The sequence below is a fragment of the Podarcis filfolensis genome, assembly GCF_964270895.1.
Source record: "Podarcis filfolensis genome assembly, chromosome: 17".
Classification (NCBI taxonomy): domain Eukaryota; kingdom Metazoa; phylum Chordata; class Lepidosauria; order Squamata; family Lacertidae; genus Podarcis; species Podarcis filfolensis.
Genome location: NC_139621.1, coordinates 2,915,728 through 2,928,440, shown reverse-complemented (window position 1 = coordinate 2,928,440; position 12,713 = coordinate 2,915,728). Strand labels below are relative to the sequence as shown.

The following is a 12,713-nucleotide window of genomic DNA, read 5'->3' as shown; positions in this document are numbered from 1 at the left end:
GACCCCCGATCCGGCGGTGCTTATCTACTGAGTACAAATTATCTAAACTTTAGGTTTCATGCTTTCCTGGAAGCTGCCATCTTGGTTCCACCCCTTTGCTTTTCTGTCACAAAACAGAAAACACATATGGCGCCACAAATTGCCCGGATGTGCCTCCGCCTTTTCAAACACAAGACCAAAATGGCGTCTTTTTCAAATGCCCGTATACAGCTCTCCCCGCGTTCTGGGATTCAATATGGCGCCGCCGTATACCCGTATGTGCCTTCTGCAGACATACGCATCCAAGATGGCTGCTTTTGGGATACCCGGATGGGCGGAACACTGGCCAAAAATGGCTTCACCCTAGTTCCAGTAAGCCTCCGTACTACGTTCCCGGATGTAGTCGAGAAAGAATAAACATGGCACAGCGCTGAATTACATGATGCTCCCGCTACTTGCGAGTTACTCTGTACAATGACGCGCGGGGGGGGGGTCCCTCCCAAAATGGCGATAGCTCTGGCACTTCTCAAAATGGATCCAAGATGGCGAGAACCATTCGAATCAGAAGCCAAAGCAGATGGCGCTGACGTACTAAATTGCTCGGATGCTGAAGGCGGGAACAAACATGGCGTGTTACTAATCGTCCCTTTGGCGGCTTATAATACGGGCTTTTCAAGATGGCGTCCTAAAGCTCTCGAGGGAGGGCGACCGTCCCTCAAGATGGCCGCTGTCTGCTGGCCGGATGTGCCTACTCAAGATGGCGCCGAGACACCTCCGGTTGCTAGGATACAAGAGCACCGCGAGATCCGCGCGATTGGAACACGCGGCCCAGTTTGTGGAAGACGCGCAGCGCGAGTCGCGCGTTTGGGCGCCCGGCAGCCGAGAGGAGCTCCGAGGCGGCGTCCCGGAGCCGGCGCGCCCGAGGTGCATTTGAAAAAAATTATTAGGGCAGCCGCGTCTCGGCGCGCAGGCTCAAGCTGCTTCCCGCCCGGCAGCCCTTCCTCCTCGTCGGCGCCTCGCCATTTGGTGCAAGGAATAGTCTACCTTTTGGGCTATTGTGTTGCTCTCGTGGCCTCTGCTGCTGCAAGCCTGTGCATGCGCAGGTGAGAATAAGCCCCCGGGAACGGATTTGCTTCCGTGTAAATACGCAGAGGGGGTGCGCTGCAGCCCCTTAAATCTTTCCTAAATAAAAGTTCAGTTCCCGACACCGCCCCCCCCAAGCCTTACACGGAAGTAAGTGCGTTCAAGGAAGCTTAAGCTCAGGTAGGGGTGGCCAGGACTGCAAGCGGCGTGTTTCCGTTTAAATAATACCACTGTACTGATAAAGGGTCCCTCGATGCTGTCTCCCTTGCGTAAAGTCGCCGGCAGGGTTTTTTTTGGGGGGGGGATGTGGAGCGGGAAATGTTGTATCCACAATTAGCTGCATTTGTGACTATCCTCCCCTCCTACACTTGCTTGCTCAGGCAGGGAGCCGCCTGGTTTGCTTGTTTCTGTAGCAAACACGACGCGCAGTATATTGGGGGGGGGAGTACATATATGTTTTGTGGCCATAGTATGCTATTTTAGGAAGGTAGCAGTGTGAGGAGCATTTCATGCAAATAAGCAACACTTGCTTCCCCCCCCCCAATAAATGTAGATTTGGATATAACGTTGAGCAAGTGGGAATCAGAGCATTTTGAAGACTGAAAGTGCATGACAAGAAGTTGCATCTGATTCATAGCACAGTTCGATATATGTCTGCTCAGAAATCGGTCCCTTTGAGTGCAGTTGCGCTTACTCTCAGCAGACATAGGAATGCAATCCAAATCCAATCATTGCTACGAATAAAGCAAAACCAATGTGATACACAGTGGGTTCTGTGGTGTTCTTCCTAATCTAGAACAACAACAACAAATACATTAACAGTCAATCCTGTGTTTAAAACTAAATGCTCGCCCTGAACTGGGGGAAAGTTGCTGACATATATACAGTGGTACCTCAGGTTACATACGCTTCAGGTTACATGCGCTTCAGGTTACATGCTCCACTAACCCAGAATAGTGCTTCAGGTTAAGAACTTTGCTTCAGGATGAGAACAGAAATCGCACTCCGGCGGCAGCAGGAGGCCCCATTAGCTAAAGTTGTGCTTCAGATTAAGAACAGTTTCAGGTTAAGTACGGACCTCCGGAACGAATTAAGTACTTAACCCGAGGTACCACTGTATGTTTAAAAACCATTACAAAAGAAATAGCAAGAAAGGCAGAAGGGGAGTTCAATCAGTTTCAACACCTGCTAGTTTCAGATGCTAAAAAACCACAGTACTTGGCAAAATGAGCGTTAAGTGTGAGGATGGTCCGAGAGCTTCTTTGCTGCAAAGTCATGAGAGGCTGCAGTCCCTCCTGCAGGTCTCTGTAAATGAGGGCAAAGCCACCGAGAGCCAGGGCTGGAGGGCAGGTGTTTGTTCTCACAACAATCGTATCCTTGGGTGTCTTACTCTTTCCTCATAGCAGAAATTGGCAATTGTTCCTTTATATAGGAGAAAGCCAAAAGGCACACTGGAGAATGCCACTGAGGTTCTTGTGTCTGCATAGGCCCATGTGGAGGTTCAAGGTTCATAGTCATGCTGTGACAGAATGCTGGGCACTGAGTCTTACAGAGAGATTAGGAATCCATGTGCAGCTGCCCAGTGCATACCCACACAGCATTTCTGAATTGCCATATTGCCCTCAAAGGTTGCTAAATTTTGTATTTTTGTTTTACTGCACCTGGTACACAGTGCTTCAGTAGGCAAAGCTTTCTTTTAAATGTCAGACAGCAGTTACAAACACAGGAGCAAGGCTAGAGAAAAGGTTAAGCTGAGCCTCAGGTAGTGGTGAGGTGAGGCCTCCTTGACCTACCTCCAGTTTTGCTAACCCATCTCTGCAGCTGTGGGTTTCCTGCCCTAGTTTGTGGGGTGGGAAGTGGATGCTGAGGCATATCAAACCCTGCAGCTGTGGCAGTTTCCTGGGTAGCAGGTGGCAATTGGGCATGAGAACAGATACAGGGAGAAGCACCCCAGTAGCAGTGAGAGATGATCTCTTGTCCCCCATCTGAACATGCTTGATGCACAAAGGCAAAGCCCTGTTCTGTTTAATATTGATTTGAAGCTGTTGGAAGCAGTCATTAGGAGATTTGGGGTGCAGTGTCATCTGTATGCTGATGACACCCACCTCTGTTTCTCCATAACATCTGAACCGGGAGAGGCTGTGACTGTTTTAAACCAGTGCCTGGATGCAGTGAGACACTGTGAGGGCCAACAAGCTGAGGCTGAATCCTGGTGAGATGGAGACACTGGGGGTAAGCGGTTCCCACGCCCAAGGAGTTCACCTGTTCTGGATGGAGTTGCATGCCCTCTGGAGGAACAGGCCCATAATACGATGGTGTTACTAAATTGATCTCCTGCCATGCTCAGGTGACCTCTGTGACATGGAATGCCTATTATCACCTTAGGCTGGTATGCCAGTTGTACCATTTCTTCAACAGGGATAGCTTAGTCACTGTGATTCATGTAATAGTCCTCACAACTGGACTACTGTAATGCACTCTATTCCGGTCTTTCTGTGCTATTGGTGCACAATGCTGCAGTGAGGTTGAGTGGAATACCTGCACACACATACATGTGCACTGAGGGAACTGCACTGGTTGCTGATCAGCTACCGGGCTATATTTGGGGTCTTGTTAACAAATAAAACCCTGTACAACTTGGGACCAGGTTGCCTGGAAGACTGCAAGATCACTTTGCTCATCTGGGGAAATTCTACTCATGGCACTGCATCCTACAGCAAGTCATGCCGGATGAATCTCATTTCTCACAGGTAGATCTTAGCTCTTGTCCCACACAGAAAGAGGTGAACCCTCCCAGCTGTTACCTGGGAGCTTCTGTTTCTTCTCCCAGCCTCCCATCTTGGGAAATCTTCCTTTCCCTGCCTCTCACACAGGGTCCTTCACCAACCACCCATCACCTCCACCTGTGTGCAGTCCCCTCATTAACCCAGATCAGAGAACATAAAAAAACAAAACTGTTCAGCTGTTTCTCCTTCTGCTAGGCAATGTTTTTCCAGTTTTCAAGTCCAGGTATTGCAAGCTCATTCATTTTCCCTTCCACACAAAAAGTCTAAAAGAGGTTTTCCAATTACTATTATCGGTAAAAGTCAACAATATTGTTTCCCCAATCCAACATAACGACTTTACATCCAATATTGAGAAACAATAAATCCTTGATTTTTATTCCCCCAGAAGTCTCTTCTCTGCATTCATATATTGACCCAGTAATCCATAGTTATTTACTTATTGTATATTCCCCAATTCACACCCAGATCCATCTCTTCCAATCCCATTTCCTGTTGGCTTAGGTTTTCCATCTTCTTTTTTGATGGCTTCCATTTCCTCTTCCATTCTTTTTCCAAAAGTGTTGCCAGAGGCTTAGGAGCTTTCCCCCTCTTAATTTCACTCCAAATTATATGCAGAGTCTTTTCTTTCTCATCAATGTCTCTTCCAGCTCTGGGTATTTCTTAATCTCTCTGTCCATGGTTTCATTCTACTCCTCCAACATCATAATTTCATCATTTGGCTGTTTCACTCATCCAGGCACCTGTGTGGAGGTCCTCTCCATTTCATCATCTACTACCTCCAGCTTTGCCATTCCATTCTCCTGTTCTGGCAATCCTCCATCAGTATTTTCCCCCAAAACACTCTGTGGCTTCTTCAGCCTCAGCTTTGTCCATTCCATTTTTAGTCACCATTTTATGCATCTCCGCTCTGAGCTCTTTCAATTGCTCATTCAGTAGTTGCTGCATGAAACCAACAGTCAGTGGAGTTTTTTTTCCAGTATTTCATCATACTGAGTGCTTTCTCTAAGATCCACACAGTCCTTGCTTATCAGAAATACATTTCTAGCATTCCTATCTCACAGCAACACATGATTATAACATGTAGTTTCATGTTATAATCAGCACATTCACCAGTGAAGTGGAGGATTAAAAATAGAACAAAATTAAATGAAAATTCCTGAAACTTGGATCGCCTCTTAGCTGTTTAGAATCTTTCTTAGATATGTATGCTTAAACCATAATTTTTGTTTTGTTTTCATCCCCTTAGTGCCATCTCATCTTAAGACAGCAGTTAGGTCATATTTCAGATGTACATTTTAACTGGCAGAGAGATAGTCTCAGTGATAATTTATAGCAGATTCAGAATTAATTGAAGAAAGAGAGGTTTAGTCAATCTTTGCCCTAAGGATTGACCCTTAGGGCTATTATGCGGTGTTTGGGCAAGATTACGGTTCTTCTGTTCTCAGTCACTCACCCCATCTGAGTCTCTTGAAAGTTTCTTTGTCCCTCAGTGAGAAAGCAGCCTTTTCAGAGCACTGGAAGTTAATCCCTGTTGTGTCTATTATTCGGAGATAATTCAATAACCTAGATTTATGGCTTGGCTGTCATCAGTCACTACATAACTATCTCTGTCGATGGAGTTTCAACAGGATACATTTAATCCACCATGGTTCCTCCCCAGAAGTCCACTAACTAAATACATTTCAAGAGGGACAAATGCAAGGTTCTACACTTAGGTAGGAAGAAGCTGCTGCACCAATACAAGATGGGGGACACCTGGTTTGTCAGTAGTACATGTGAAAGAGATCTAGGGGTCTTAGTGGACCACAAGCTGAACATGAATCAACAGTGCGATGCAACAGCAAAAAAGATCTAGTGTCCCGATCAAGGGAAGTAATAGTCCTCCTCTATTCTGCCTTGGTCAGACCACACCTGGATGCCACAATTTAAGAAGGATATTGACAAGTTGGAATGTGTGCAGATGAGGGCGACCAAGATGATCAAGGGTCTGGAAACCAAGCCTGTTGAGGAATGGTTGAAAGAGCTGGGTAGGTTTAACCTGGCAAATAGGAGATATGGTAGGCATCTTCAGATATCTCAAGAGCTGTCACATGGAAGATGGAGCAAGCTTGTTTTTACCTGCTCTGAAGGGTACAACATGAACCAATGGATTCAAGTTACAAGAAAGGAGATTCCAACTACCGGTAAATATCAGGAAGAACTTTCTGTAAGAGCTGTTCAACAGTGGAACAGCCTCCTTCAAGAGGTTGTGCACTGCTCTATGCTACTCATTTCAGTGGGGATTGCAGAAGACACTTTCTAGGTTGATCTTTCCACTTGCTGGGAGGGGAGCAAGTGTTAATTGGAATTTTCTTAAATGTCATGGGCCAGTCCCTTGAATTATTTTTTATAGCAGGGATGGGGAGCCTGCAACTTTCCAGGCATTGCTGGACTACAACTCCCATCATCTTTGAGTGCTGGCCATGCTATCTGGGGTGATGGAAGTTGGGGTCCAAGAGGATCTGGGGGGGCTACAGAGTCCCCATTCTATTTTATAGGGAAAGTGATATCATTTTCAACAAAGTTGAAAAAACCTGGGGCTTATACCCGGCTCACTAGTGGAAGCCAGCGCAATAACATTGGCTAATGCAAGTAGACTTTCCCGGCCTCCCACAGATCTGCTCTGGAGGGTCAAGAGAACCCCCAGAAGAGCGAGTCGGGGAGGAGAGGGGGATTATTCCATCTGACAAACAGAAATGCTTGCACTGACAAAACAATTATAATAGCACAACACTAAAGTCCCCCAACAGTCTTTCATTTTTAAAGTAAACATTCAAGATGTTTGGGGCTGAATAATGAACATGAATCAGAAAGTCACAAATGTCTGTATGTTACCATCCTTGGGGGTTTATACACATAGTACAGTGGTGCCCCGCAAGACGAACGCCTCGCAAGACAAAAAACCCGCTAGACGAAAGGGTTTTCCGTTTTTCGATGCGCTTCGCAAGACGAATTTCCCTATGGGCTTCCTTCGCAAGACGAAAGCCCATAGGGAAATCTCCAGGACAGCGGGGAAGCGCAGCGCGTCTTCCCCACTGTCCTCGGACCTCCTCCGAAGGCTGGCGGTGGGGCGGAGAGACCTCCTCCCGCCGCCAGCCTTCAGAAGGCTGCTCCGAAGGCTGGCGGTGGGGCGGAGAGACCTCCTCCCGCCGCCAGCCTTCGGAAGGCTGCTCCGAAGGCTGGCGGCGGGAGGAGGTCTCTCCGCCCCACCGGCAGCCTTCGGATGGCTGTCCTGAAGACTTGCGGTGGGAGGAGGGTTTTCCTTCCCACCGCCAACATTCAGAATGCTGTTCTGAATGTTGGCGGTGGGGAGGAAAAACCCTCCTCCCACCGCAAGCCCCGGGAACAGAGGAGAAGCGCTGCGCGCCTTCCCCTCTGTTCCCGTACCTCTCCTGAAGGCTTGCGGTGGGGAGAAAAGCCCTTCTCCGCACCGCCAGCCTGGCAAGCGGTCTCCATAGGAACACATTAATTGATTTTCAATGCATTCCTATGGGAAACCGTGCTTCGCAAGACGAAAAACTCGCAAGAAGAAAAAACTTGCGGAACGAATTAATTTCGTCTTGCGAGGCACCACTGTATTTTATTCATATTTGTCATGGTGTGAACACACTTTTGTCGTGTGCTCCACACACAGTGCAATACTTTCCAGTTCTATTGCATCCCTTTCACGCAAGGTGCCCCTCCCCCGAAAGTGCATTGACAATGGTTTTGTGGTGCATGGGCTTGACTTCTGCAGCCAAAGGACACCTTTCAAAATATATAACTTGTGAACAACATGCTTTTCTAAGTAGCAACAAAGATATGTCTAACAAAAGCATGGGGAAAGTTGTGACTACAGTGGTACCTCAGGTTGCAGACGCTTCAGGTTACAGACTTCGCTAACCCAGAAATAGTACCTCGGGTTAAGAACTTTGCTTCAGGATGAGAACAGAAATCGCGCACCAGCAGCGGGAGGCCCCATTAACTAAAGTGGTACATCAGGTTAAGAATGGACCTCCAGAACAAATTCTTAACTCGAGGTACCACTGCATTCCAATACTCCAGAGCTGTTTGAGATGTAGATTTAATGGGGGTAAAGGCTGGCTATCTTAAAACTAGGGCTGGTGATAAACAGATTTTGGTGATATTTTGGACATGTTCATCGGTTAAAAGAGTCATGACAGATGTTGAAGAATATGTTATAATAGTTTTAAGATCATCATCTTATAGATGTAACTATGTCCCATTTAGTTGCATAGGGCTTACTTCCAGGAAACTGGGTACAGGATTTCAGCCAGAGTCTGATGCTTCTTGTTTTCCCTTCCCTTTTTGTTAATGATGAATTAAAATATGAATATATTTGTTTAAAAGACTTAAAAATTCATTCCTTCTCTCATTTAAAGCACCCTTTAAACTGCACATTTAAAGGGACATGTCCTAAACTAAGAGAGCCAGTGTGTCACACATTGGGGCTAGAAAGACTCTAGTTCAGAGGTTTCCAAACTGTTACCCGCAAGCTTCATTCAGGTGGTCCACTGCATGTCTCTAGATTTGTGACTGAAAATGGAAGACCACACATCCATTGTGTTAAATATTCATAATGAGTTTAAATTGCATTTTTATTGCTTTTATTTCTTATTTTATTGCACTACAATTTGACTTCTGTGGAATAGAATAAATAGAACACTGTACTTAAGAAGTAAAAGAAGCAATGAAAACAGAATTAAAAACCATGCAGCATCTAGCAAAGCGCATTACAGTTGCTACAGAAAAATCATTAAGACCCTCAGCAGTTTTTAAGAGGTCCAGGGGAGAAAATGTTAGGGATCCACTTGCCCTGGTTCAAATTGCTGCTCTCAGCCCTGAAGCTGCCTGGGCGACTCTAGGCCAGCCACCTTCTTCCTGTACCTAACCTGCTTCATGGGGCTGTTGCAAGGATAAAATGCAAACTGCCTTTAGCTTCTTAGCGGAAAAGTAAGCTATAAATATAATAAACAACATTCCTCATTAATGCTGCCCTCATATCCAAAGAAACTTGATAACCAAACACTTCCTGAATGATATTTAGACTCGGTACTTTTGTGTGGTGGGTTGTTTTGTTTTGTATTATGTCGTTTTGAAGAACTGACACGGGTGCTGTAGAGGTTCTTTTAAAGGCGCAGGGAGCAATGCCTCTGCAGTAAAGATCCAGCTACAGGATGTCTTGCAGGCCTAGCCCAAGGGACCACCTAGAGGCTGGCAGCTGCTGTCCCCATGGTTACAAAACACAAGACCTTGGGAAGGAAGCAACCTTACCCCCGCTGTGCCGTGATGTCACCAGCAGCCAATCCTGCCGCTGCAGCTGTTTCATAACCACATTCACTGGAAGGAGCGTGACTGGAGCGGCTGCCAAGGAAACCGACAGGGCCTATGCATGTAAGTAGTTCTACACAGGCACCAATCTCTGCTCTGGGGGGAAAGGGGAGGGGTGGAGTGAAGAAGAGAAAAGGCCAATAATACATTAAACTTGCCAGATAAGAGCACAGCTGTCCCTCTTGGTCATGAATGCCCATTCACTCCGCCTTTTTTGTGCTGTTAGTAGGGGAAGGAGAATCAAAGTCCACACTGGGATAGGAAAACACCAGGCTCAGAAGCCTGCCTCGCACCACCTGTGAATTGCATTTGGGAGGCTTTTGCCAAAACAAGCAACATGTTACAGCAGAACAGTTGCTGCAGGAGCAGTTCGGCCGTCATTCAGGAAGAACCCTCCAGAACTTTGGAAAGGACTGTGAGGAAACCAGGAGGCAGAGAACCACTCTTGCTGGTGTCTGGAGGTCTCCTGCTGTGTGTGGGACTTGTGGCTTCAGGAGTCTTTGACGGTGTTCACACGGAAGTTGGGTACGAGTACTATGCTGAACCAACTGTGTCAGGATTGCCTCCCGTACTGGCTATGCCTGCCAATTGTTTAGTCAACTTGGCCTACATCTTTCTGGGCTGGCACTGGCTGCCTTCAGGTGACGAGAGAGGTCAGGCATGCTACCTCCAGGAGGTCTTTGCCCTTATGGCGCTTGCATATGGGCCTGTACAATGGGTGCGACTCTGGACACAGCGTCACTGGGCAGCTGTCTTAGATCAGTGGTTGACATTGCCAATTTTTGCTTGGGGTGTTGTCTGGTGTCACTTTCTGGAGCACGGGTGGCAACCAGGCACTTTCCTGGCCATGGAAGCAGCTTCACTGACGAGTTATGTTCTGGCATTGCTTCACCCCCAAGGCTTTGAGCTGGCATTGAGTGGACATATATTTATAATTGTTTGGAGAGCACTGAAGGCGCAGAGACATTTGGGTAATGCCCGGTCGGCTTGGATCCTGGTGCTAGGATTGGTCTCTTGCCTGGGCTTTGTAAGCCTCAAGCTGTGGGACCAGGAGCTGGCACAATGGGCACCTTTCCGCCGGCTTACTGGTCACTTTTGGTCCAAGATCTGCGATGTGCTGCAGTTCCATTTTGCCTTCTGCTTTTTTACCCAGCTGAGCAGGCGCCAGCTCTGGTCTCAGTGAATTAGTCCACAATCGTCACATGCCATTTTTTTTTATAAACTTAACAGTCAAAGTACATAACATTAGCCATGGCTGCAATGGCAGAGGGGTTTTAAATTGCTGGATCTGAAATAAAAAGCTGCACACAGAAACTTCTCCAGCTTCTCTTCATGTGCAAGAGGGCCGGCAGGGGTGTTGGTAAGGACTTCTTTCTACAGTGTTGCTTGTTCTGTTTATTTCCTGCCCAAGTAGAAAGGTCTCAGCTGCGGAGGCTGGTGTCCACTGGGACTGGCAGGGCAGAAGACAGGGAGATAAGTAAGCAATAGGTAGAAACAGAGTCCATTGATTCTAGTGCCAGCCTGCTAGTTCTACAAGGGCAGCACTGAGACCAAGGAGGAAGGTGGCAGCCAGAAACACCCTCTAGACTGATTGCAAGTAAAGGCAGGTGGGCTGGGAGGAATCGAAGGCTGAAGTTCCTGGGCCAGAGCCCTATTTGCCCCCATGGACCAACCTCCACCGAGTCTCAGGGCAGGCAATGAGGCACTTATTAAAACACCCAACTTCACACCTCTCTCTCTACATATAAACACAGAGAGATAATGTGTGTGTGTGTATGTACATACACACATAGTACCATCAGGAAGGTGTGCTGTTGATTTGAAAAGCTGTGATGGAGTATCAGGGAGGTGATGGTCTCAAAGGGCTGCCAGGCACCAGAATTTAACCTCTGGCCTAAGTTTGTGCCACCCTCAGCCTGCTTTCACACAGGTGAATGAGGGGGGGGGGGTTAAAAGATCACTGCTCCACATTATTTTTCTCTCACTTGAGATTCTCCATAAACAATACTGGTGGCAATCTGTGTGTGTGTGTGTGTGTGTGTGTGTGTCTGTGTGCACGCACGCCTTTAGTTGGCATATGGCTTTCAAGGGATAATCTCCCAGAAAATGCACCCTCCCCTTTAGACCACTGTTTTATGAGGACGCATTTTTCCTTTTCCTGTGCTGTAGAGGATAGAAAGCCTGACACCAATAAAGGCATCATAAGTAAGTTTGGGAAATAGATGGGAAAGAGGTCCGTATTCCTGCTCTGGAGTTTATTTAGTGAGAGGCTTTTCTTTTTCTTTCTTACCAAGTGCTGCTAGGATCTGCTATCTCCCCCAACAATCTTCATCTTTGTACTCCCAATCTCCATAGAAAGGTGGGGCCAGGCCCTGTAAGTCCAAAGCAGCACTTTTGAGCTTTGAAAATAGTACCAAGCCAGTGCTATAATGGTTGTTCCATATCTAGACCATGGGTAGGCAAACTAAGGCCCGGGGGCTGGATCCAGCCCAATCACCTTCTAAATCCGGCCCGCGGACGGTCCAGGAATCAGCGTGTTTTTACGTGAGTAGAATGTGTGCTTTAATTTAAAATGCATCTCTGCCTTATTTGTGGAATTTGTTCCTTCCCTCCCCCCCCAAAAATATAGTCCAGCCCCCCACAAGGTCTGAGGGACAGTGGACCAGTCCCCTGCTGAAAAAGTTTGCTGACCGCTGTGCTAGACAACTATGGGTACCTCTGGACGACGGAGTTTATTGGTTGCTAGTCATCTTCTCACCTCTAAGGATCCCTTGGGTTGAGATAAAGCAATTGCCATTCACACCTCTGCAACTCTGGGCCTACATTATTATTGTATACTCTTTTACGGCTACCCTTTATTATTTTATTTCCAATCCTGTTTCCAATAATCCCAACCTTAGCATTTGCCCTTTTCATTACTGCCACATGCAGTAGTATTTGGAAGAGTTTCAAAAAAACCACACAAAAAAACCACCCATATGATCAATGGAATGAAGAAAGATTGCAGCATTTGGAACTTTTTAGAGAAAAGGTGAGTAAGAGGCAACATGATCAAAGTTTATACAATTATGCAAGGAGGGAGAAAGGGGACAGAGAGAGGTTTTTCCCCTCTTCATAACACTAGAGCTCATTGGGAACATCCAGTGAAGTTGACTGCTGGAAGACTCAAGACAGATTTTTAAAAAGTACTTCATACAGTGCGTAGACTATGGAACTTGCTCCCCCAGGAGGCAGCGATGGCCATTGACTTAGATGGCTTTAAAAGAGGAGGAGAGGGCTCTCCGTGATACTAGCCAGGATTGAGGCAGCAATGCTTATTAATCCCAGCTGCTGGAAACCACAGAAGAGGAGAGATGCTCTTGTGCTCAGGTTCTGCTTGCTGCTTTCCCACAGGCACCTGGTTGGCCACTGGGAGAACAGGAGGCTGGACTAGATGGCTCCCTGGCCTGACCCAGCAGGCTCTTATGTTCTTATTTAGAATTGACATTTCCCATG

At 47.0% G+C, this 12,713-nt stretch overlaps 1 protein-coding gene across 1 annotated transcript; it reads left to right on the top strand.

Moving 5' to 3' along the window:
• The first annotated feature begins 8,163 nt into the window (after positions 1-8,163).
• TMEM187 (transmembrane protein 187) lies at positions 8,164-10,532 on the top strand. Its single transcript, XM_083592412.1, has 2 exons — positions 8,164-9,281; positions 9,445-10,532. The coding sequence occupies exon 2, from the start codon at positions 9,556-9,558 to the stop codon at positions 10,399-10,401; it is 846 nt and encodes a 281-aa protein (XP_083448538.1). The 5' UTR covers positions 8,164-9,281; positions 9,445-9,555; the 3' UTR covers positions 10,402-10,532.
• The last annotated feature ends 2,181 nt before the right edge of the window (positions 10,533-12,713 follow it).